This window comes from Suncus etruscus, chromosome 19, assembly GCF_024139225.1.
Source record: "Suncus etruscus isolate mSunEtr1 chromosome 19, mSunEtr1.pri.cur, whole genome shotgun sequence".
In the NCBI taxonomy this organism is placed as follows: Eukaryota; Metazoa; Chordata; class Mammalia; order Eulipotyphla; family Soricidae; genus Suncus; species Suncus etruscus.
Window position 1 is genome coordinate 380,648 of NC_064866.1, and position 21,408 is coordinate 402,055.

General features: G+C 49.0%; 1 protein-coding gene across 2 annotated transcripts in view; it reads left to right on the plus strand.

Annotated features, from left to right (window-relative positions):
- Positions 1-3,995: 3,995 nt before the first annotated feature.
- RPRD2 (regulation of nuclear pre-mRNA domain containing 2) overlaps positions 3,996-21,408 on the plus strand; it is a 73,179-nt gene continuing 55,766 nt past the window's right edge. For both annotated transcript variants that reach the window (XM_049765895.1, XM_049765896.1), the window contains exon 1: positions 3,996-4,218. In XM_049765895.1, the coding sequence (XP_049621852.1) occupies positions 3,996-4,218 (223 nt within the window). The remainder of the gene's footprint in view (positions 4,219-21,408) is intronic.

Sequence of the window (21,408 nt, forward strand, 5' to 3'; positions counted from 1 at the left end):
CCTAATGATCCTCTGCCCTTTGTTTTCCTGAAAATACCTTGCATACCAGAGTTGTGCTTAAAATGTCATCAGCTGAGGGGCCGGGCGGTGGCGCTAGAGGTAAGGTGCCTGCCTTACCTGAGCTAGCCTAGGACGGACCTCGGTTCCATCCCCCTGCGTCCCTTATGGTCCCCCAAGCCAGGAGCGACTTCTCAGCGCATAGCCAGTAACCCCTGAGCGACACTGGGTGTGGCCCAAAAACAAAACAAAAAAAAAAAACAAAAAACAAAACAACAACAAAAAAACAAAACAAAAAAAATTTCATCAGCTGAAAAGTAAAGTTTGTCTTTCTTCTCATAGACGTGGGTCCCCATACAATGCATTTTGTGTGGTCTCAATTATTTCATATTTCATATTCATCCGCTTGTGTACCCGTTTTCCTCTTGTGAAAGTAGTGACCCACGAGAATTGCTGAGACGCAACACGTCCACAGCACCCAGGTCTGTGCTGCATCGCCCCGACCGGTGCAAGGTAAATGCCCTACTGCTGTGCTCTCGGATCCGGCCCCAGTGACCCAGGTTTGATTTCTGGCCTACCATATGGTCACTCCAGCACTACTAGGAGTGATATTTGAGTGCAGAGCAATTCCTTGAGCTTCGCAGGTTGTGGCCCCAAAAGAACAAAACAAAACCAGAAAGTCTTTCTAGCCCTCCAAACCCTTTCTCTCCCTTCCTCTACTTCCTGTCTCTTCATGGAACTAACTCATCACTGCTTGGCACTTGGCATTTTGTTTCCTGCCACTATACCCTGGAAGGTGATTATTTTGGGGGTTGGGGGGGCAAACCTGGTGATGTTCAGTGGTTACTCCTGGCTATGCGCTCAGAAATTGCTCCTGGCTCGAGGAACTGACTATACAGGATGCTGGGAATCGGTTCTAGGTCAGTCCTGGGTCAACCACGTGCAAGGCAAAAGCCCTACCGCTGTACTATGGCTCCCGACCCAACCTCTTAAGGTTTTTTTTTTTTTTTTTTTTTTTATCCACTTGTCCCTTATTTACTGTTAACACGGTATAGAACTTGGTACAATATTTCCAATAGGGCCGGAGAGATAGCATAGAGGTAGGGCATTTGCCTTGCATGCAGGACAGTGGTTCGAATCCTGGCATCCCATATGGTCCCCTGAGCATGGCAGGAATGATTTCTGAGTGTAGAGCCAGGAGGAACCCCTGAGCGCTGCCGGGTGTGACCCAAAAACTAAAAAGATTTCCAGTAACTTTTTTTTGGCCAAACCCAGTGGCCTTCAGATGTTACTTCTGGTTCTCTGAGCTCAGGAATCACTTCTGGCTGGCTGGGGGAATCAAACGGGTATGGGTCAGCCCCATGGAAAGCAAAAGATCTCTTCCTCTCTCTATACCATCACTCCAGGCCCTCAACAACATTTTTAGAACCATGGGACTTTCTGTTCCTGAAAATACAAATATTAAAATTAAAATTTTTGAAGTGGCCAGGGCAATAGCACAGCGGGTAGGCCGTTTGTCTACCGACTTGATCTGCAGCATCCCATCCCTGAGTCTGCCAGGAGCAACCCCTAAGTGCCTCTGAGTGTAGCCCCAAAACAAAACAAAACAGAGCAAAAAAAGTGAAAAACTTCGGAAGCCAGAAGGTCTATGTGAAACATGCCAACATTGATGACCCACCAAATCACCCAATGTCTACAGTCACTTCATCTTTAGAGGAAAGGACCTGAAAATAGCCGGTGTGGGTCTGATAGTACTGCAAGGAAAACTGAGGTAAAGTGGGGAGTGAAAAATAGCTGACAAGGCTTGCAAGCCTTCTATAGTTGAGAGAAAAACAAGGTGATAAAGAAGAGTTTCTGAAAACAGGGTAGTGAAGATTTACGGGTGTGTTGGCACTCAAACCATTAGAGCAGGGGTCTCAAACTCGCGGCCCATTTGTGGCCCTCCGTACATGTTGTGGCCTGCGGCCAGCCTTCAAATATCACAGTATTTGCGATTAGTCGCTTAATGAATAATCGCAATAAAAATCACATTAGTAAGAAAAAATTGCATGAAACATTCGCATACCCCGAGCAGTTCCGTTCGGGGTATGCAAATGTTGAATGCGATTTTTTGCGATTTTTTATTGCGAATATTCGGTAAGCGAAATCCCTTAAGCGGCCCTGCCTCACCCCGACTTTGCCTCCTGCGGCCCCCAGGCATACTGAGTTTGAGACCCCTGCATTAGCGCTTAGAAACTGAGGCGAAAGATAAGGTAGGTTGGCTCCAATCCATTTGCTCTTCAAAGCCACCTCCTCCGTTAAGTGGCATTTGGCTGTTTTGCAAACCTGTTTGTCTTGGAATTTGCAACCCGCTCACTCGCAGGCTTCCACTTTGAAGATACAGAGAGAGGGGCACTCTGTGCAGGACTGAGTTTCCGGGGCTACTTGGAGAAACTGCCCCCACCCCCGATTTCGGCGCCGGCTCCATCCTTTTGACTTTCCCAAACAGCCCAGCTGGGTGAGGCGCTGGACCTTGACCTGCCTGTCTGGGTTCGCTTGCGGGGATCTCAACGGGTTTCCCCTGAGCCCTGACTGCCAAGAGTGGTCCTTGAGTCCAGAGCCCTGCAAGGGCTTTCTGTCGACTCGAGTTCAATGAACGTGACGAGACAGCCTCCATGTTTCAAAAAAAAAAAAAACCTCCAGTGCCCCTGAGGCCGAAGGACTTTGAACGGCCACGAGTGCGCGTGTCCTGAGGAACACGACGCCTCTGGAACTCAGTCTAGAGAATGAACGTGTGATGGGGAAACGAGATGTGCCGCGATGGCATGGCTCTTGTGCACCACAAAGTAGCACGCAGTCGGCTTTCTGGGGACACCCACGACCCGCTTCTTTGCTTCCTTTCCTTCGCCTTCGCTTCCCTGGGTCAGCCGGTGGCTGAAAGAAGCTCCGGCGAGAAACGCGGAGTCTGCGCGTTGAAGCCGCTCTCGGCCGGCGCTTGGGCACACGCCAGAGACGCGCGCGCCAAGATGGCCGCCAGCCACTCAGCATCCTGAGGCGGGAGGGGCCTGCGTCGGTCCTGCTGACTAGAAAAGCCACCAACCGGCTGCGAGGCGGTGGCTTCCAGACACGACGCTGCGATACAGACATTCCCCAAAACACCCAAAAGATTAAAAGGACGCTTAGAACGCGGCGCGAGGGCGGAGCTCCCTCAACGACGTCCTCTGCGGGCCCGCGCCACCTGCGTCTGCGCCTGCGCGGTGCCGAGTCACCGCCCCCTTGGAGGGGGCGGGACTTCCGGGCGCGCGCCGCTCTCTGGCTTCTGATTAGCTCTTTGCGGCCGGGAAGGAGGGGAGGAAAAAATAAAAAAAGGCGGCGCCGCGCATGCGCGTAAGCGTGCGCGAGCTCGGTTAGTCTTGTCCCTTAGGCTTCTTGGGGGGTGTGGAGGCGCGAGTGCCTCTGCGGCTTCTGATTGGCTCGCCGAGACCGGAAACGAAGTCAGAGGGCGGGGCCTAGCGGCGCCGCGCATGCGTGAGCGTGCGCGAGCGCGAGCTCTTCGGGCTTGTGTGTGTGGGGGGGAAGGAGGCGCGAGTCGCTCTCCGGGTCCTGATTGGCTGGCCGCGACCGGAAGCGAAGCGAGGGGGCGGGGCCGAGCGGCGGCGCGCATGCGCGTCCCGTCCGGTGGCCCCTCAGGCCGCTAGTGGCGTTGCAAAAAAAAAAAAAAAAAAAAAAAAAGCCAATCGCGCCGGCCCGGGTCGCCTCGGGCTGGTCTCTCCGGCCCTGCGGGAGGCGGCGAGGGGCCGCGGCGGAGGCAGCCCGCTTCCGGCGGCCACGCACGGACGGCCCCGCGCCCGAGGGCCTCGGAGGGACGCGCCCCTGAGGCGCGCGCCGGGCGCAGCCCCCGCCGTCCGCGTCCGCGTCCGCGTCCACGGCGCCGCGCCTCCTCCCGCCGGCCTGCCCGCCGCCGCCGGACGCGCAGCCCCGCGGCGTGGCGGCGGCGGCGTGCGCGGCGAGCGGAGAAGATGGCGGCGGGCGGCGGCGGCGGCGGGAGCCGGGCCGCGTCGTCCTCGGCCTCGGCCTCGGGGGCGTCGTCGTCGGCGGGCGCGCTGGAGGCGTCGCTCGACCGGCGGCTGCAGGCCGTGACCAACACCATGGAGTCCATCCAGGGGCTGTCGTCCTGGTGCATCGAGAACAAGCGCCACCACGGCACCATCGTGGGCCACTGGATGAAGTGGCTGCGCCGCTGTGAGTCGCCGCGCTCGCGGGGTCGTGGGCTCCGCGCCCGGGGTCACCTTGGCCGGGAGGGACGGAGGGACGGGAGGCCGGGCCGGGCCGGGCCAGGCGAGCGAGGCGCGGCGACGCGACGCGACGCGACGCGACGCGGGCTGCCCGGCCTCCCCTCTCCCCTCCCTCCCTCCCTCCCTCCCTCCCGTCCCCTCCCTCCCTCCCTCCCGTCCCCTCCCTCCCTCCCTCCCTCCCTCCCGTCCCCGCCTGCCTTCTCCTTCCCTCCTTCCTTCCCTCTCCTTCCACCTTCCCCTTCTTTCCTTCCTTTTCCTTTCCTCCCCATCAACCTCCTTCCTTCCTTTCCTATCCTTTTCCTCCCTTCCTTTCTTCCTTCTTTTCTTCCCCCTCCTTCCCTCCCTTCCCTCCCTCCCTTTCCCCTTCCTCTCTTCCTTTCCCTCTTCCTTCCCCCCAGGCTTTCCCAGGCCCGCAACGGCTGCAGGTCCGCATGCCACGGGCCTCCCTTTCCCGCCGGTTCTGGCCAGGCAGGCCCTGACCCGCACGCACGCACTCACGCACACCCCGAGAAAGCCGGCCCGACCCGCCCGTCACCGCGGCTGCGGACCCCGAGCCCATGTCCTCCTGGATGGACACCAGCATCCCCAGCACTAGGGAAAGATACATGTTTCAGATCTTCCCCCCCTTCCCTTCCGTGCCTTGCCCTTGCGAAGAATCGCGTTGGCTTCTCCAGGCGGTTCAAATCTGGAAACCCAGACATAGGGTTTTTGCACAGAGGCTTTATTTACCTCGTTGTCATTTTTTTTTCCTTTTGAGGACTGTCGATGGGGATTTACTCTGCACCCTAGATTCTCTCCCTTGGGACGATTTGCACGTGTTCCGTAGAGAAGTCCTTGGAGCCTGAGGGCTTTTTCTGGTTTGTTAGTCTGAGGCTCAGTCAGTCATCGGTGAGGCCAGTTATCTCTTGCTCCGCCTCTGCTGTTCTCTTTCTAGGTGTTTGCACCGTGATTACCTCTGAGAATGCAAGTGGGAAATGCAGGATGGTAGACTCCAGGATAACTAACCCCCAGACCCTTGTGTATGGATTCTTTGATGCGATGCTTTGAATTACCCTGAAAAGATTGGAGAGCCAAGACAGGGCTACCTCTGTTTTGCAGCTCAGATAACTTCTTTTCTTGCTAAGAGGTCACGTTGTCAAGCTCTATGACAATCTCCATCAAAACTTCTGTCAAGTGTCAGCCAGTACCTGTCCCGTGCCATCATCATGGATGGAGAATCTGAGGCTCAGAAATGGTCCATAGATACCTTCAGTTGACAGAGGTTGAGAATGTGACTCGACAATAGTCACAGTTGAATTGGTAGGAGATTGTTTTCCAGTTTACATATATTTTTGAATTTTGGGGGAGCCACACCTGGTGCTCTGTGTTCATGGGCTGCTCGGGGTTTATTGCTTGGTAGTGCTTGGGATACCATGCGTGTTGGAAATTGAACCCTGGCCTCCTGCATGTAAAGCATATGTATGGTCAACTTACAGAGCTGTCTCAGAACCCAGATTTTAATTTTTGTGTTTTTGAAGGGGCATACCTGACAGTCTGGCTTACGCCCGGTGGGTTCATTGAATATTATGGGGGTGCTGTGGATTGAACCTGGGTTGGCTGAGTAAGGCAAGTACCTGCTGTACTATTGCTCCAGACCCCGAATTATTCTTATTTTTTGTTTCGGTTTTGGGGCCCACACCTAGCTGTGCGTGCTCAGTGCTTATTTCTGGCTCTGCACTCAGGGATCACTCCTGGTGGTTTAGGGGGCCCCCAGGGGATGCTCGGGATCAAACCCACGTCAGCCAAGTAAGGCAGGTGCCCTAATCTCTCCAGCCTCTCAGAGTTTTCTTTAGTCTACTGGAAATACCAGTGGTTGTAAGCGGTACGCATGTGATCTGCAAACATGTTCTCCGTAAATGTGTTTTTCTTCCAGTCTTAAAACTAAGTTTTATGGTTAATTTCTGCCTTTGGGTGTTTATGGTTACATCATTTGCAAGAATAAGGTGATTTCCATTCCTGCCTATGGGATTACAAATGAAAATTAAATGTCTTATTGACTAGTTGACAGTAATAGTAAGATAAACTTGAGAGAATTTTTCCTTACTCTATTATCAATATTGTGCATGAACTGTGTGCCTTACTCCTGTTTGATGAGTTAAAAATTATGACATTTTTTGGGGGGGGGCCACACCCGGTAATGCTCAGGGGGTTACTCCTGGCTATGTGCTCAGAAGTTGCTCCTGGCTTGGGGGACCATATGGGACGCCGGGGGTGGGGGGTGTCGAACCACGGTCCGTCCAAGACTAGCGCAGGCAAGGCAGGCACCTTACCTCTAGTGTCATCGCCTGGCCCCAAAATTATGACTCTTGGAAAGGATTTTATTTGAAGTGCCAACCCCTAGAGCAGGGGTCTCAAACGGCCCGCAAATGGCCCTCCTTACAACATTTTGTGGCCCTGCCCTAGAGGAATCTGTTTTGTTTTGTTTTAGTTGTTTGGGTCACCCCCCCCAATGTTCAAGGCTTACTACTGACTTTGCATTCAAGGATCACCCCGACTGCCTCCTGCGGCCCCCAGGTAAATTGAGTTTGAGACCCCTGCCCTAGAGTTTCATACTTAAGACTTAAAGAAAGCTGTGGGTCCTTCCCCCCCCCCCCCCCCAGTAGAAAGGAACTTAATTCTTCTTCTTCTTCTTCTTTTTTTTTTTTTTTTGGTTTTTGGGCCACACCCGACGGTGCTCAGGGGTTACTCCTGGCTGTCTGCTCAGAAATAGCTCCTGGCTGGCACGGGGGACCCTATGGGACACCAGGATTCGAACCAACCACCTTTGGTCCTGGATCGGCTGCTTGCAAGGCAGACGCCGCTGTGCTATCTCTCCGTGCCCGGAACTTAATTCTTCTAACATGGCTACGGGTTGTTTGTAGAGTTCAGGGGCTCATGTATGTGAGGCCTTGTTCTGTAGCTGAGTCACATCTCTAGCCTTAGTCAGGGATAGCTTGGTTTGGTTTCTGAATGGACTTTAGACAAATATGTGGAGTAGATGCCTGACATTTCCACTCTCAGCATCTTTTCCTAGTGCAATTTTTGTCTTTTTCTCCTTGCATTCATTATTTAGTAAATAATAGGTAGAGCTCTCTGTGTGAGTTACTGGTATTAGCCCTTCCAGAGAGATTTTCATTTTGGTGAGAAGTCAGGGAGTTTTACTTAGGAAATGGGAAAGAAGTGAGAGGAGAGAAATAAGGAAATCCTGTGTTGAGAAAGGAAGGAGACATGCCTATGTCGGGATATGGGTGATTCTATAGTGGAACACGCTAGATACATTTTACTTTCTGGATTGGTGGGAGGTTTAAAGGGTCACACCTGGCAGTATTCTGCGGCTACTCCTCACAGCTTACTCCATGCTCAGGGATCACTTTTTCCTTTTTTTTTTTTTTATCCTCCTGGCAGACTCCGGGACCATATGGGATGCCGGGAATCCCAGATTGGCTTCATGCAAGGCAAACACCTTACCTTCACTGTGCTATCTCTCCTGCCCTCAGGGAATCATTCTTGGCTGTGCTGGGACGGTCATCTTTGTTGTCAAGGATTGAACTAGTCAACCAGCTTTCTGAGAAATCCTTTTGCCCCTGTTACACTGCTTTTCTGGTCCTGAGATAACTTACGTTATTGGTATCAGGGACCTCAGAAATGTGAGGTATTGTGAGGTATTAAAGGAGCTAATTTTTGTTTTGTTTTGTTTTGGGGCTACACCGGCCATGATGAGGGGTTACTCATGGCTCTGCTCAGAAATCACTCCTGGCAGGCATATGTATAGGATGCTGAGGATTGAACCTAGATCAGCTATGTGCAAGGCAAACGACCTACCTGCTGTACTATCCCTCCGGCCCCTAAAGGAACTAATTTTTAGTAGGCAGGTAGATTTCTTGCAGGTGCACTGTAGTCTGAGCAGGATTCCTCTCTCCTCCCTCCTGACTTTGCATTTAGTAATCACTCTTGGTGGGTCTTGCAAACCCAGATTGATCTCCTGTGAGGCAAGTGCCCTTCCTGCTGGACTATTCCTCCAGCAGCACCTGGTTTACCTTGTGCTTGTTGACATAGGACCTGTCTTTTTGCTGCTGGAACCGAGGCAAATGGAACAGTGTGCACTAAATGATCAGGAAATTTGCCAACATGGTTTGTGAAATAATCAAGAATTTGAATGTAGGGGCCAGAGAGATGGCATGGAGGTAAGGTGTTTACCTTTCATGCAGAAGGTCATCGGTTCGAATCCTGGCGTCCCATATGGTCCCCCGTGCCTGCCAGGAGCAGTTTCTGAGCACAGAGCCAGGAAAAACCCTTGAGCACAGCCGGGTGTGACCCAAAAACCACACAAAAAAAAAAAAAAAAAAAAAAAAAAAAAAAGAATTTGAATGTAGTCTGTCAGAAGGAACCATCCATTAGGAGTGAAAGAAATGACGCACGATTGTCAGTGAGTTCAAGAAAGGGCTTTCAGATGAGTTTGTTGCGCATTATTGTTTATATACTTTCTTTTTCTTTAGCAGTTTTTTCTTTTGGGTTGTGATTTGAACCACATCTGGGGGTGCTTAAGGCTTACTCTAGCGGGACTTGGAACAATATGCAATGCCAGGGATGGAACCAGCTTCAACTGCATGCCAGGGAAGCAAGCAAGCTCCTTAAACCCCTATTTTACCTCTGTGGCTCTTCATCTCATTTTACATGTCAAATGGGAATCAACGCGAAAAAAAAAATAGGAAAAATAGACTTTGGGTTGAAACCAGTGATCAGATCGTAAGTTCATCATGTAATGTCTTGGTCATACTATGCAATGTACTTAAATTATGAGCACAGTTAATGTTTTATTTGGGGTCACACTTTAGTGGTGTGTGGAGACTCCTATTGCAATGCTCGGGGGAATTATTGGGACCAAATTCAGGGCTCCTACATAACAAAGCATGTACTCCAACCCATCTTTTCTGTCCAGTGATCCTCCATTACTGACTTATAAGTAGAGATAATAGTTATCTCATAAGATTATGGTCTTCTTTTTTGGGGGAGTCAGGCAGTGCCCAGAATTGAACCTAGGACCCACGTGGTAGGCAGCTGCTTTATTGGCCTCTGTTGTCTAGACTTCAGGTAGTTTGTGGTTGGCTTTATTTTGGTGGGCAGACTGTTCAGAGCTTACTCTTGGCTCTACGCTCAGGCCCCTGGTCATGCTCTGGGACCAAATGCATGCTGGGAATTCAACGAGGGTGAATGGCATGTAAGGCAAGCACCTACCTGCTCTACTATTTCTTAGGCCCTAGTAATGTATATGTTCTTTAAGTATGATCCTGACATAGAAAATATTTAGCATAAAAACCTTTACATTAAAAAAAACCTTTGCATTTACAGTTTTGTGGTTGAAGCAGTAGTACAGTGGATAGGGTACTTGCCTTGTATGTGACCAACATATGTTTGTTCCTGACACCCCGTTTGGTCCCCCAGCTACACCAGAAGTAGTTTGAGCACAGAGCCAGAAGTTAGCCCTGAGCATCACTGAGCATGCCCCCAAAACAAATAAAACAGCAACACTACCACCACCAAAAAAAATTAAAGTCTCTTACTCTGATATCAGTGTTGTAGACAAGCATGGACAAAGTCCAGTATATTGAAAATCAGGCAGAGGGGTCAGAGCAGTGGTGCAAGCGGTAGGGCATCTGCCTTGCATGTGCTAACCTAGGATGGACCTCGGTTCAATCTCCCGGCATCTCATATGGTCCCCCAAGTAAGGAGCGATTTCTGAGCACATAGCTCGGAGTAACCCCTGAGCATCACCAGGGGTGCCCCCCCCCCAAATGGCAAAACTCAAATGCACAGAGCTGAAAGTTCTACTTGCAGGCAGGCACATTGGGTCAGTTTCTTACCTTTAGCTAGCAGGTGCTTTCAAGAGCTGATAGGACTGCACTGGTAATGAGAAAGTTGATTTGCCTGTTCTATAAAACTAAGAAGCTTGGGGCCAGAGCCATAGCACAGTGGTAGGGTGGTTTGCCTTGCATGTGGCCAACCCTGGACGGACCCCAGTTCGATCCCTGACATTCCATATGGTCCCTCAAGCCTGCCAGGAGCTACTTCTGAGCGCAGAGCCAGGAATATAACCCCTGAGGACTGCTGGGTGTGACTCCAAAACAAAAACAACAAAAAAATCAAACAGCCCAAGAGGTGGCACAAGTGGTAGGGCGTTTGCCTTGCACATGCTAACCTAGGATGGACTGTGGTTCAATCCCCCCTCCCCACGTCCCATATAGTCCCCCAAGCCAGGAGCGATTTCTGAGCACATAGCTAAGAGTAAACCCTGAGCATCACTGGGTGTGGCCCCCCCAAATCCAAACAAACAAAGAAGCTTAAGTTAGAGGGTTTTTTTTGGTTTTTGGGCCACACCCGGCGGTGCTCAGGGGTTACTCCTGGCTGTCTGCTCAGAAATAGGTCCTGGCAGGCACGGGGGACCATATGGGACACCGGGATTGGAACCAACCACCTTTGGTTCTGAATCGGCTGCTTGCAAGGCAAACGCCATTGTGCTATCTCTCCGGGCCCAAGTTAGAGTTTATTGTACTAGTCAAATAGATGGGTTCAGCCCCCTCCCCAAGGTCCAAGCCATTCCTCTTTATTTGTGTATGATAGTCGTCCTGTCCTGCCCTGCCCTGCCTGTTACAGTGTTTTTCTTCCTAAGCCCTGTCCTTCGCCATTTGCCCACCTCCAGTGTCCCATGGCCTGGTCTTGCCCCTGTGCTGTCTGTATCCAGTGTGCCCTTTCCTAGTCTGAAACCTCGTTGCTCCCTGGGACTCTTTAGGACAGTATCCCAGCGATTCTGATATCCTGGCTTTTCCTTAGTGCACTTGGGGGATGGCGCCTGTGCTCAGTGCCTTGTGTGTCTGGCAGCTGAGCCCTGCCTTATTCTGCCTCCTGTAAGGGCCTGGGAACTTACTCTGCTGCTTCTACAAGCACAACCACCAACTTGACCTGTTTGCCTCTGGTGTAGGTGAGGGAGACCTAGAAGGCCTGAATCTAACAGGGGGCTTCCTTTCGTCGGCTGCCCCCATCTGTCCTATTTGGATTGGGGACCTTCTCCTGGGAAACCAGCTATGTTAATTAGCTCACTGGGCTCTACACCCTTCTACTTCCCCTGTAGCAGTGTCATGGAAAAGCGTTGCCTTCACGGTGTGCTCTGTGCCTGTCTGTTGGGAAAGTTGGTACGACTTGTGAGTGAGCTTGAAGGTGGATGTTGGAGAGGAGAATCGGGTTTCTCTTCAGCTATCATCCGTACGAAGTTTAAGGTACAGGGCTAGAAGTCTTGAGTCCCGCCATCCCACCTTTCACTGATCCCTGTCAGCTTCATGGCAAGACCTTTGTTCTATCCCCTGAGTTTTTTCATTTGTTTTTAGGTTTTGGGACTACCCCTAGAGGTGCTCAGGGATTCCTCCTAGCTTTGGACTTAGGGATCACTCCTGGCAGGGCTTGGGGCACCATATGGGGCATATATAGGCACCTTGCCTATATACTATATCTGTGGCCCACCCCCTTCCCTTATGTTCCAAGCAAATCTTCTCATTACAGTTTGTTATTTTACTCTACAAGAGAGGCATGGACTGATGGAAAAGATCTGTTTAGTTGGTTGCACAGAATTTGGAAACAGCTCTTGGGGGGATTAGAATGTTTCCAAGTGGTGCCCAGTAGTTAGCCAATTGGGTAGGGGCTCAGTGCTGGTGAGGGAGCAGTAGTACCAGGGCCACACTAGCATGCTCTGGTTTGGTGAGGTTAGGGGGGACTCAGGTGTGCTGAGACTGGGGAACATGGCGGGTACCTGGTCCTCTTGGGTGAGCTGAGGCCAGGGGATGTTGGTGTGCCTGGACCACTTGGGCAAGAAGAGGCCAGAGATGTAGGGGTATCCAGGACACTCAGATAAGCTGAGGTCAGATATAGGGGTACTTGACCACTTGACAAACTGAGGCCAGGAGATTATGGGGTATCCAGCCAGTCAGGTGAGCTTAGGTCAGGGTTTTCGGGGGTACCCAAAAGACTCGAGTGTGCTGGGGGCCTCCAGGACAGGACTGTGGCCCACAAGGCTCAAGGGACCATGTAATTGTCAATTTCCTATTTTGCCCTTTAAGATTTAAGAGATGGTCTCTGGGTTAGGGACCCACCCCTCTATGCTCCCAGTCCCATTTGACATTGATGATTTGTGGTTATGGCTCATGGAATAGGCCATGAGATGCTTTTTTATTTACTTTGGGGATGGGTGTGTGTGTGTTACAGTGTCACAGCCAGCTTTGCTGTGGGTCTCTTCCTGCCTCTGCTCTGGAATGATGCCTAGCAGTGCGGGGACTGTGGGTGGTGCAGGGAATTGAATCGGGTTCCGCTGCATGAAAGCCAAGTCCTTACATCCTGTGCTATCTTTCCAGCCCCTTAGATGAGAAATTCTGTTTGCTTGGGACCATACCTGGCTTCATACTCAGGGCTTACTCTGGGCTCTGTGCTCAGGGTTTACGTATGGCAGATATGGTGCTAGGGATCAAACCTAGATTAACCATTGCTAGGCAAGTGCCCTGCCTTCTGTACTATTTCTGCAGCTCCATTAATTTCCTTTATTATTTTTGGTGGTGGTGGTGGTGGTATTGTAGGCCACACCCAGCAGTGTTCTGGTTGCTCCTGGCTCTGTGCTCAGGAATCACTCTAGGCAAGCTTGGCAGACCATCTGGGATGCCAGGAACCCAAGCTGGGTAAACCACTAATAAGGCAAGCACCTTACTGCTGTGCTATTGCTCTGCCTCTGTTGATTTCCTTGTACAGGTGAGAAAAAGAGAGGCACTGAAGTAGAGGATTTTGTTAGGCCTGCGAGTGGTGGAGCTGGAATCTGCTCTGAGCTGTGCTGACTCTGGAGCATGCACTTGCAGCCACTGCACTACCACCTTCTGCAATGCCAGAGAATATTTGTTTATGCGCTTACTTGATTATAAGGTCATTATAGGGCCTAGACATTACAGTAATGTTGAAGTTTTGTATCTTTTTTTTTTTTTTTTTTTTTTTTTTTTGGTTTTTGGTTTTTGGGTCACACCTGGCAGTGCTCAGGGGTTATTCCTGGCTGTCTGCTCAGAAATAGCTCCTGGCAGGCACGGGGGACCATATGGGACACCGGGATTCGAACCAACCACCTTTGATCCTGGACCGGCTGCTTGCAAGGCAAACACCGCTGTGCTATCTCTCCGGGCCCGAAGTTTTGTATCTTTTTAGTGTATTTGTGTGTGTATGTGTGTGTGTGTGTGTGTTGTTTTTGTAGATTTGATGTTCAGATAAAAACTTTTTTTTTGTGGGGAAATAATAGCACAGCGATTAGGGTGGTTTTTTTTTTTTATTCCCAACATTCCATAAGGTGCCCTGAGGGCTGTCAGGTAGGACCCAAAAACCAAAAACCAAAAAAAAAATCAAACCAAACTTTCTTATCTAAATTTTTGGGCAACAGGTGACTGCGCAGGTGTTACTCGTGGTTCTGTTCACTCAGTATCACTCTTGGCAGGTCCTCAGGGGCACCGTGTGTGGGATCTAACCCAGGTCCGCCACATACAAGCCAAGTACCTAATTGCTGTTCTCTCTCCAGTCCTTTATTTATGGTTTTGGACCCAACGAACAATGCCAGGAGTCAGACCTGGCAGGCTTAGGGACCATATGGGGTGCTGGGGATCAAACCTGGGTCAGCCACATACACAGCAAATAACCTAGGCGCTGTTCTGTCCTTCGGGCCCCCTTTATATCTGTATTTTTGTTGTTTTGGGGCCACACTGGTGGGCTTAGGGGTTACTCCTGGTCTGTGTTCAGGAATCACTCCTGACAGACTTGAGGGATCCTCTGGCATGCCTGGAATCAAACCCAGGTTGGCCACGTGCAAGGCAGATGTCCTACTCACTGTGCTATCGTTCCAACTTCAGCTCCCTATATGCTTTTTCTTGGGGGGGGGGGGAGGTTTGGGTCACACCCAACAGCGCTTGGATTACTCCTGGCTCTACGCTCAGAAATCCTCCTGGCAGACTCGGCGGACCATATGGGATGCTTGGATTTAAACCCCCACCCTTCTGCATGCAAGGCAAATGCCCTATCTCCATGGTATCTCTCTGGCCCCCCATGTGCTTTTTATTAATTAAAAAAGGGTCGACAAGTTGAACATGTTGTTAAATTGTCTATCATGTAATTCTGACTCTGAAACATATTTATTTTTTTAATATATTTTATTTAAACACCTTGATTACATACATGATTGTGTTTGGGTTTCAGTCATGTAAAGAACACCACCCATCACCAGTGCAACATTCCCATCACCAATGTCCCAAATCTCCCTTCTTCCCACCCGACCCCTGCCTGTACTCTAGACAGGCTTTCCATTTCCCTCATACATTCTCAATATTAGGACAGTTCAAAATGTAGTTATTTCTGTAACTAAACTCATCACTCTTTGTGGTGAGCTTCCTGAGGTGAGCTGGAACTTCCAGCTCTTTTCTCTTTTGTGTCTGAAAATTATTATTGCAAGAATGTCTTTCATTTTTCTTAAAACCCATAGATGAGTGAGACCATTCTGTGTTTTTCTCTCTCTCTCTCTGACTTATTTCACTCAGCATAATAGATTCCGTGTATATCTACATATAGAAAAATTTCATCACTTCATCTCTCCTGACAGCTGCATAATATTCCATTGTGTATATGTACCACAGTTTCTTTAGCCATTCGTCTGTTGAAGGGCATCTTGGTTGTTTCCAGAGTCTTGCTATGGTAAATAGTGCTGCAATGAATATAGGTGTCAGGAAGGGATTTCGTATTGTATTCTTGTGTTCCTAGGGTATATTCCTAGGAGTGGTATAGCTGGATCGTATGGGAGCTCGATTTCCAGTTTTTGAGGGAATCTCCATATCGCTTTCCATAAAGGTTGAACTAGATGGCATTCCCACCAGCAGTGGATAAGAGTTCCTTTCTCTCCACATCCCTGCCAACACTGTTTATTTTCATTCTTTGTGATGTGTGCCATTCTCTGGGGTGTGAGGTGGTACCTCATAGTTGTTTTGATTTGCATCTCCCTGATGATTATTTATTTATTTATTTATTTTTTTTTTGGGGGGGGTCACACCCGGCAGCACTCGGGTATTATTCCTGGCTCTACACTCAGAAATCGCTCCTGGCAGGCACGGGGACCATATGGGATGCTGGGATTTGAGCCACCGTCCTTCTGCATACAAGGCAAATGACCTACCTCCATGCTATCTCTCTGGCCCCTCTGAAACATATTTAGATTAAAGAATAAAAGAGGGGGGCCAGAGCCATTGTTCAGCAGTTTGGGTGCTTAACTTGCATGCAGCTGACCCATGTTTGATCCCTGGCACCCAAAATGGTCCCATGAACCTTCCAGGAGTAAGCCCTAAGCACTTCTGGGTGTGGCGCCAAAATAAATACAGACAAAATAGAAGAACGAAAGTTTTTGTGGCACCCCAGAAGAAAGTTTGGAGTGCAACATTGTTTGGACAATGCGCATAAAAGCTTTTTCTTTCCTTTTTTTTTTTTTTTTTTTGGCCACACCCGGCAATGCTCAAGGGTTACTCCTGGCTGTCTGCTCAGAAATAGCTCCTGGCAGGCACGGGGGACCCTATGGGACACCGGGATTCGAACCAACCACCTTTGGTCCTGGATCGGCTGCTCGCAAGGCAAACGCCGCTGTGCTATCTCTCCGGGCCCTTTTTCTTTCCTTAATGCAGGTGGACTAGAGAGAGATCCCATTGTCAAATTCAAAGATGAATTTTGCTTGTAAATACCTGTTTACATTTAATTCTTCCCCAAAACATGTATTTATGTGTGTATATACATGCACATACTACATGCACATACATACATGTGTTTGGTTTTTGTGCATACCTGGTTGTGCTCAGGGCTTACTTCTGGTCCTGTGCTTATTGATCACTCTGGCGGGCTTGAGAGGAACATATGTGGTGGTGCTGGGGATATAACCTCTGTTGGCAGCTTGTCTGTCCGTGTGCTTCCTCAGTAAAATATTTTTTTGTGGTTTTGATTTTTGGGCCACAGTGATGCTTGAGAGTTACTCCTAGCTCTGCACTCAGGGATCACTCCTGGCGGTGTTTGGGGAACCATTATGGGATGCCAGGGATTGAAGCTGGGTCAGCCGCTTGCATGGTTAAGTGCTGTACTCTCCCAATGGGAGTCAATTTTGTTGTTTTGTCGTGGGTTCACACTAGTTTTTTTGTTTTGTTTTGGTTTTGGGTTTTGGGTCACACCCGGCAGCGCTCAGGGGTTACTCCTGGCTCTCTGCTCAGAAATTGCTCCTGGCAGGCATGGGGGAACCATATGGGATGCGGAATTTGAACAAATGACCTTCTGCATGAAAGGCAAATGCCTTATTTCCATGCAATCTCTCAGATCCCAAGGGGTCCACACTAGTTAATGCTTAGGAGTTCTGGCTCTTCATCCAGGGGTCATTCCTGGTGGGGTAAAGGGACTATATGGTATGCTGAGATCCATCACAGGTCAGTCTCATGCCAGCTACACTCGGCAGTGCTCAGGGGATAACTCACTGTTCTGCACACAGGAATCACTCTTGGAAGTGCTTGGGAAACCATATGGGATGCCAGGGATTGGACCCTGGTCAGCGGGGTGCAAGGGCAATGCCTTCTCCACTCTGTACTGTTGTTGTCGCCCCACTCCCAAATATTTTTAATACTTTTTGTTCCAGGCTCTGGGAATAACAAATCAATATAAAGTAAAAGCTTTGCCTTTATTGAATTTATATTCTAGTAACAGAAGACAACGAAGCACAATATCAAATAGAAGATAAAAAATTACAAGTGCTGTAGGAAAATATAAAGTAGAAGAGAGGAAGACAAGATGTCCTGGGAGTTTGCAGCTTTCACGGAGGTGTTCAAGAAAAAGCTTCTCTGAAATGGTGACATTTGAGCTGGGAGGTGAAGGATTAAGCAATAGAGATAAGCTCGGGAGGGGGGAGGGTTCCTAGACAAAGAACCAGGGTAATACAAAGGTCCCTGGTTAGAGGGAGTCCAGTGTGGTTCAGTAACTGCCAGGCATTTTTTCTGGCTTCAAAGGAAGTTTTTGTGGCTGAAGAGGGGTTAGAACGAGGAATCTGCAGGTGAAGTCAGAGGTGGTGGGGTGGCAGTTACCGAGGGAGGAGCAGTGCTGGGGGGGGGGGGGAGAGGGTGGGAGGATCCCAGTTAGGTGGCTATGGTGAGAATTCTAAGACAGGTGGAGCAGGCGGGGAGGGGAGAGTGAAAGGGGAAGGAGGGAGGGAAGACCCCAAGTTAGGTGGCTGTTGTGACCAGTTCAGATTGTAAACTTGGGTTAGGCTGTGTGACCAGTAAAAGTGAGGTTGAGTGGTACTCAGTAAAATCTGGATTTATTTCTGAAGTATAGCTTCAGTTAGATTAACATTTGGGGTAAAAGACGACAGTCATCAAGAACATTCTAGAGAGTGGATGGGATCTTGGACCACTGGTGGTGTTGGGATTTGTGTAATACTAGTTCTCTGCTTGGGGTAGTATGACCTCAATATTATTCTACTTTTCCTGTCTCCAGTTGTACTTTTTTTGTTTGCTTTTGGGCCATACCTGTGACGGTCAGGGGTCATTCCTGGCTTTGCACTCAGGAATCATTGCTGGTGGTGTTCTGGGACCTTATTGGGTGCTAGGGATCAAACCTGAGTCTTGTGTGTACAATGCACGCCTTCTGCTTGTTGTTCAGTTGTTCTAGCCCTACATGCCTTTTCTTCTTTTTAATTTACTGAATCGTAGTGAACTACAAAGTGATTGAGCTTCAGGCATTGCAATGACAAGAGTACCAATTCCTTCACCAGTGTCCCCAGTGTCCTCCCTCTGGCAGGCACTTTCTCTTTTAGGCTTCAGTATTTTTTTAAACTATTTTTCAGTAAAAATTAAGGTTTTTTGTTTTGCTTTTAGCCTGTGGTGCTCAGGGCCCACTACTGGCTCTGTGCTCAGTAATCACTTCTAGTTGGGCTTGGGAATCATATTGGGTGCTGGGGATTAAACCTAGGCCAGGCACATGTAAGGTAAGCAAACACCTTACCTGCTGTACTATCATTCTGGCCCTAAAGTGTCTTAATTATATTTATTTATTTATTTGGTTTTTGGGTCACACCCAGCAGCGCTCAGGGGTTACTCCTGGCCCTATGCTCAGAAATTGCTCCTGGGAACTACATGGGATGTCGGGATTCGAACCGGGTTCCGCCCTGCCCATTGTAATATTGCTCCACACCCAGCAGTGCTCGGGGTTCGCTTCTGGTAGGCTCGGGGACTATATGGGATGTTAGGATTCGAACCGGGGTCCGTCCTGTGTTGGCTGCGTGCAAGGCAAATACCTTACCGCTGTGCTATCACTCTGGCTCCAATCATGTTCTTTTTTTTGTTTTGTTTTGTTTTGTTTTCTTTGTTTTTTGGGCCACACCCGGCATTGCTCAGGGGTTACTCCTGAAATAGATCCTGGCAGGCACCGGGGACCATATGGGACACCGGATTCGAACCAACCACCTTTGGTCCTGGATCGGCTGCTTGCAAGGCAAATGCCTCTGTGGTATCTCTCCGGGCCCCCAATCATGTTCTTAACTCAGCTGCTATATATCTCAAATGTAGATGATAGTATTAAATTTATGGTTCCAGGTGGGCTTGAAGCAATGTATAAAATTAATTTTCTTATCCTAAATCTCATAGTAAGCTAAATACTCATTTATGTAGCAGATACGTTTCCAATAACTTGATTGACATTGGAAAATGTTAGTGTTAAATTTGCTGAACTTGTCTGAATTCCAGCATTTGTGTGAAATGCTATAGGAGTCTGAAAAGAAAGGATGTGTGCTATTTGCGATCTGTTCCTTAAAGATAGAGGCCTACTTGCTGTTTTTTTTTTGTTTGTTTTGTTTTTGGGTCACACCCTGCAGCGCTCAGGTTATGGTACTCCTGGCTACTCCAGGCTCTAAGCTCAGAAATCATTCCTGGCAGGCATGGGGGACCATATGGGATGCTGGAATTCAAACCACCGTCCTTCAGCATGCAAGGCAAACACCTTACCTCCATGCTATCTCTCTGGCCCCCTACTTGCTGTTTTGGCCTCCTATCCTACAAGTAGTACAGGGGCATAAAATTCTTCTCCTTGGTTTTATTGATCTATTTTGATAACATTTTCTCACATTTCAAAAGTGTTTAATGTTAATCAAAGTATAAATGGGATCGTTGGTTTTATTTGTTTGCGTGTTTGCTGTGGTTTTTTTTTTTTTTGCCTGTTTGCTTTTGAACTGTACCTGAACGTTCACTCACCTTACTCCTGGTTCTTTTTTTTTTTTGTTTATTTGTTTGTTTTTGGGCCACACAAGTTTGACCCTCAGGGGTTACTCCTGGCTATGCACTCAGAAATATCCCTTGGCTTGCGGGGACCATAAGGGACGCTTGCAAGGCAGACACCTTACCTTTAGCGCCACCTTCCTGGCCCCATCACTCCTGGTTCTTAGCTCAAGGATCGCTCTTTGACAGTCTCAGGGGAACATGTGGTGCCCAGGGATTGAACCCCTGTTGGCCATATGCTAGGCAAGCACTTTCCCAGCGATACTGCCTCTCCTGCCTCTAAAGCAGATGTTTAATTAGTGCTTTTAGAATTTCAACTTTTGGGGGGTGGGGGATGCGCATCCGATAATTCTTTGGGGGCCATCTGGGAATTTGTCATCTCTTTGGTCCTTAAAAATTTCAGCTTTATGGGCCCGGAGAGATAGCACAGCGGCGTTTGCCTTGCAAACGGCCGATCCAGGACCAAAGGTGATTGGTTCGAATCCTGGTGTCCCATATGGTCCCCCGTGCCTGCCAGGAGCTATTTCTGAGCAGACAGCCAGGAGTAACCCCTGAGCAATGCCGGGTGTGACCCAAAAACAAAACAAAAAAAAAAAAATTTCAGCTTTATGAGAACCAAGACTAGAAGGTATTTTTGGGGGGATACACTTCTGGTGGTACTGGGGGACCACTGCACGTGGCCCAAAACAAAATCAAACATAAAATATGTATAGAGATGATTACTTAAAATTTAAAGCTGTTGTACAGATGAGCTGGACTGAGTTTTTTTGGTCTGTTTGTTAAGGAAGCAGTTGGCATCCTGTAAACTTTCATGTTGTCCTGCTCCCTCTGTTTTCCCTCAAGAATATTGAAGAAATGCACATTGTGTGGAGAAATAGCGGCAGTAGTTGCTCTTTTGGAAAAAGGCAACAGTTTCATCTCTACACAGATATTCTGGTTGTTTTGAGATAAAAGTTTGATCTCCCCCAGACGCTAAAAAAGGGAGGGATGAGCACAGTGGACGCCTTGAATACAGCAAACCTGGGTTCAATCCCAGCATCCCATATGATTCCCCAAGCCTGCCAGGAGTAATTTTGGAGTACAGTCAGGAGTAACCCCTGAGCGCTGCTGGGAGTGGCCCAAAAATCAAAAACTAAAAACCAAAAAAGAAAGAAAGAAAGAGCTTGGGAAGGGCCCAGAGAGATAGCACAGCGGCGTTTTCCTTGCAAGCAGCCGATCCAGGACCAAAGGTGGTCGGTTCGAATCCCGGTGTCCCATAGGGTCCCCCGTGCCTGCCGGGTGTGACCCAAAAACTAAAACAAAAAAAAAAGAGCTTGGGAAAATAGGTCGGTAAAGGCAAAGAAACAACTGGAGGCCAAAGAGATAGTTCGAGTTCAGGTGCCCACTGAGGTCACTGTCCTTTACTGCTTGCAAGTGTGTATTCTGAGGTTGTACCTTCTAGCTGTGGTGCTCACACATATTATATTTTCCCTTGTGCTCTCTGGGACTTGTACATCATTTTTGTGGTATTCATGCATTCTTGGCTGCAAAGCAGTCTCAGGGATCATGGATCGAGCGACCAGGATTCGGATCCTGACCATTTGCTTACTGGGAAAACTCACAGTCACTTCTGCTCAGGCCAATAGGGGCACACCTGCAAAGCGTATGTTCTTTCCTTGCAACTGTTTCTCAGGGCCCAATGTCCTAGACTTTTTTTTTCTTCCAGGGGTACTGGGAATTGAACCCAGGGCCTCAGACTTATTTGCATGTTTTAACTTTTTTTTTTTTTTTTGCTT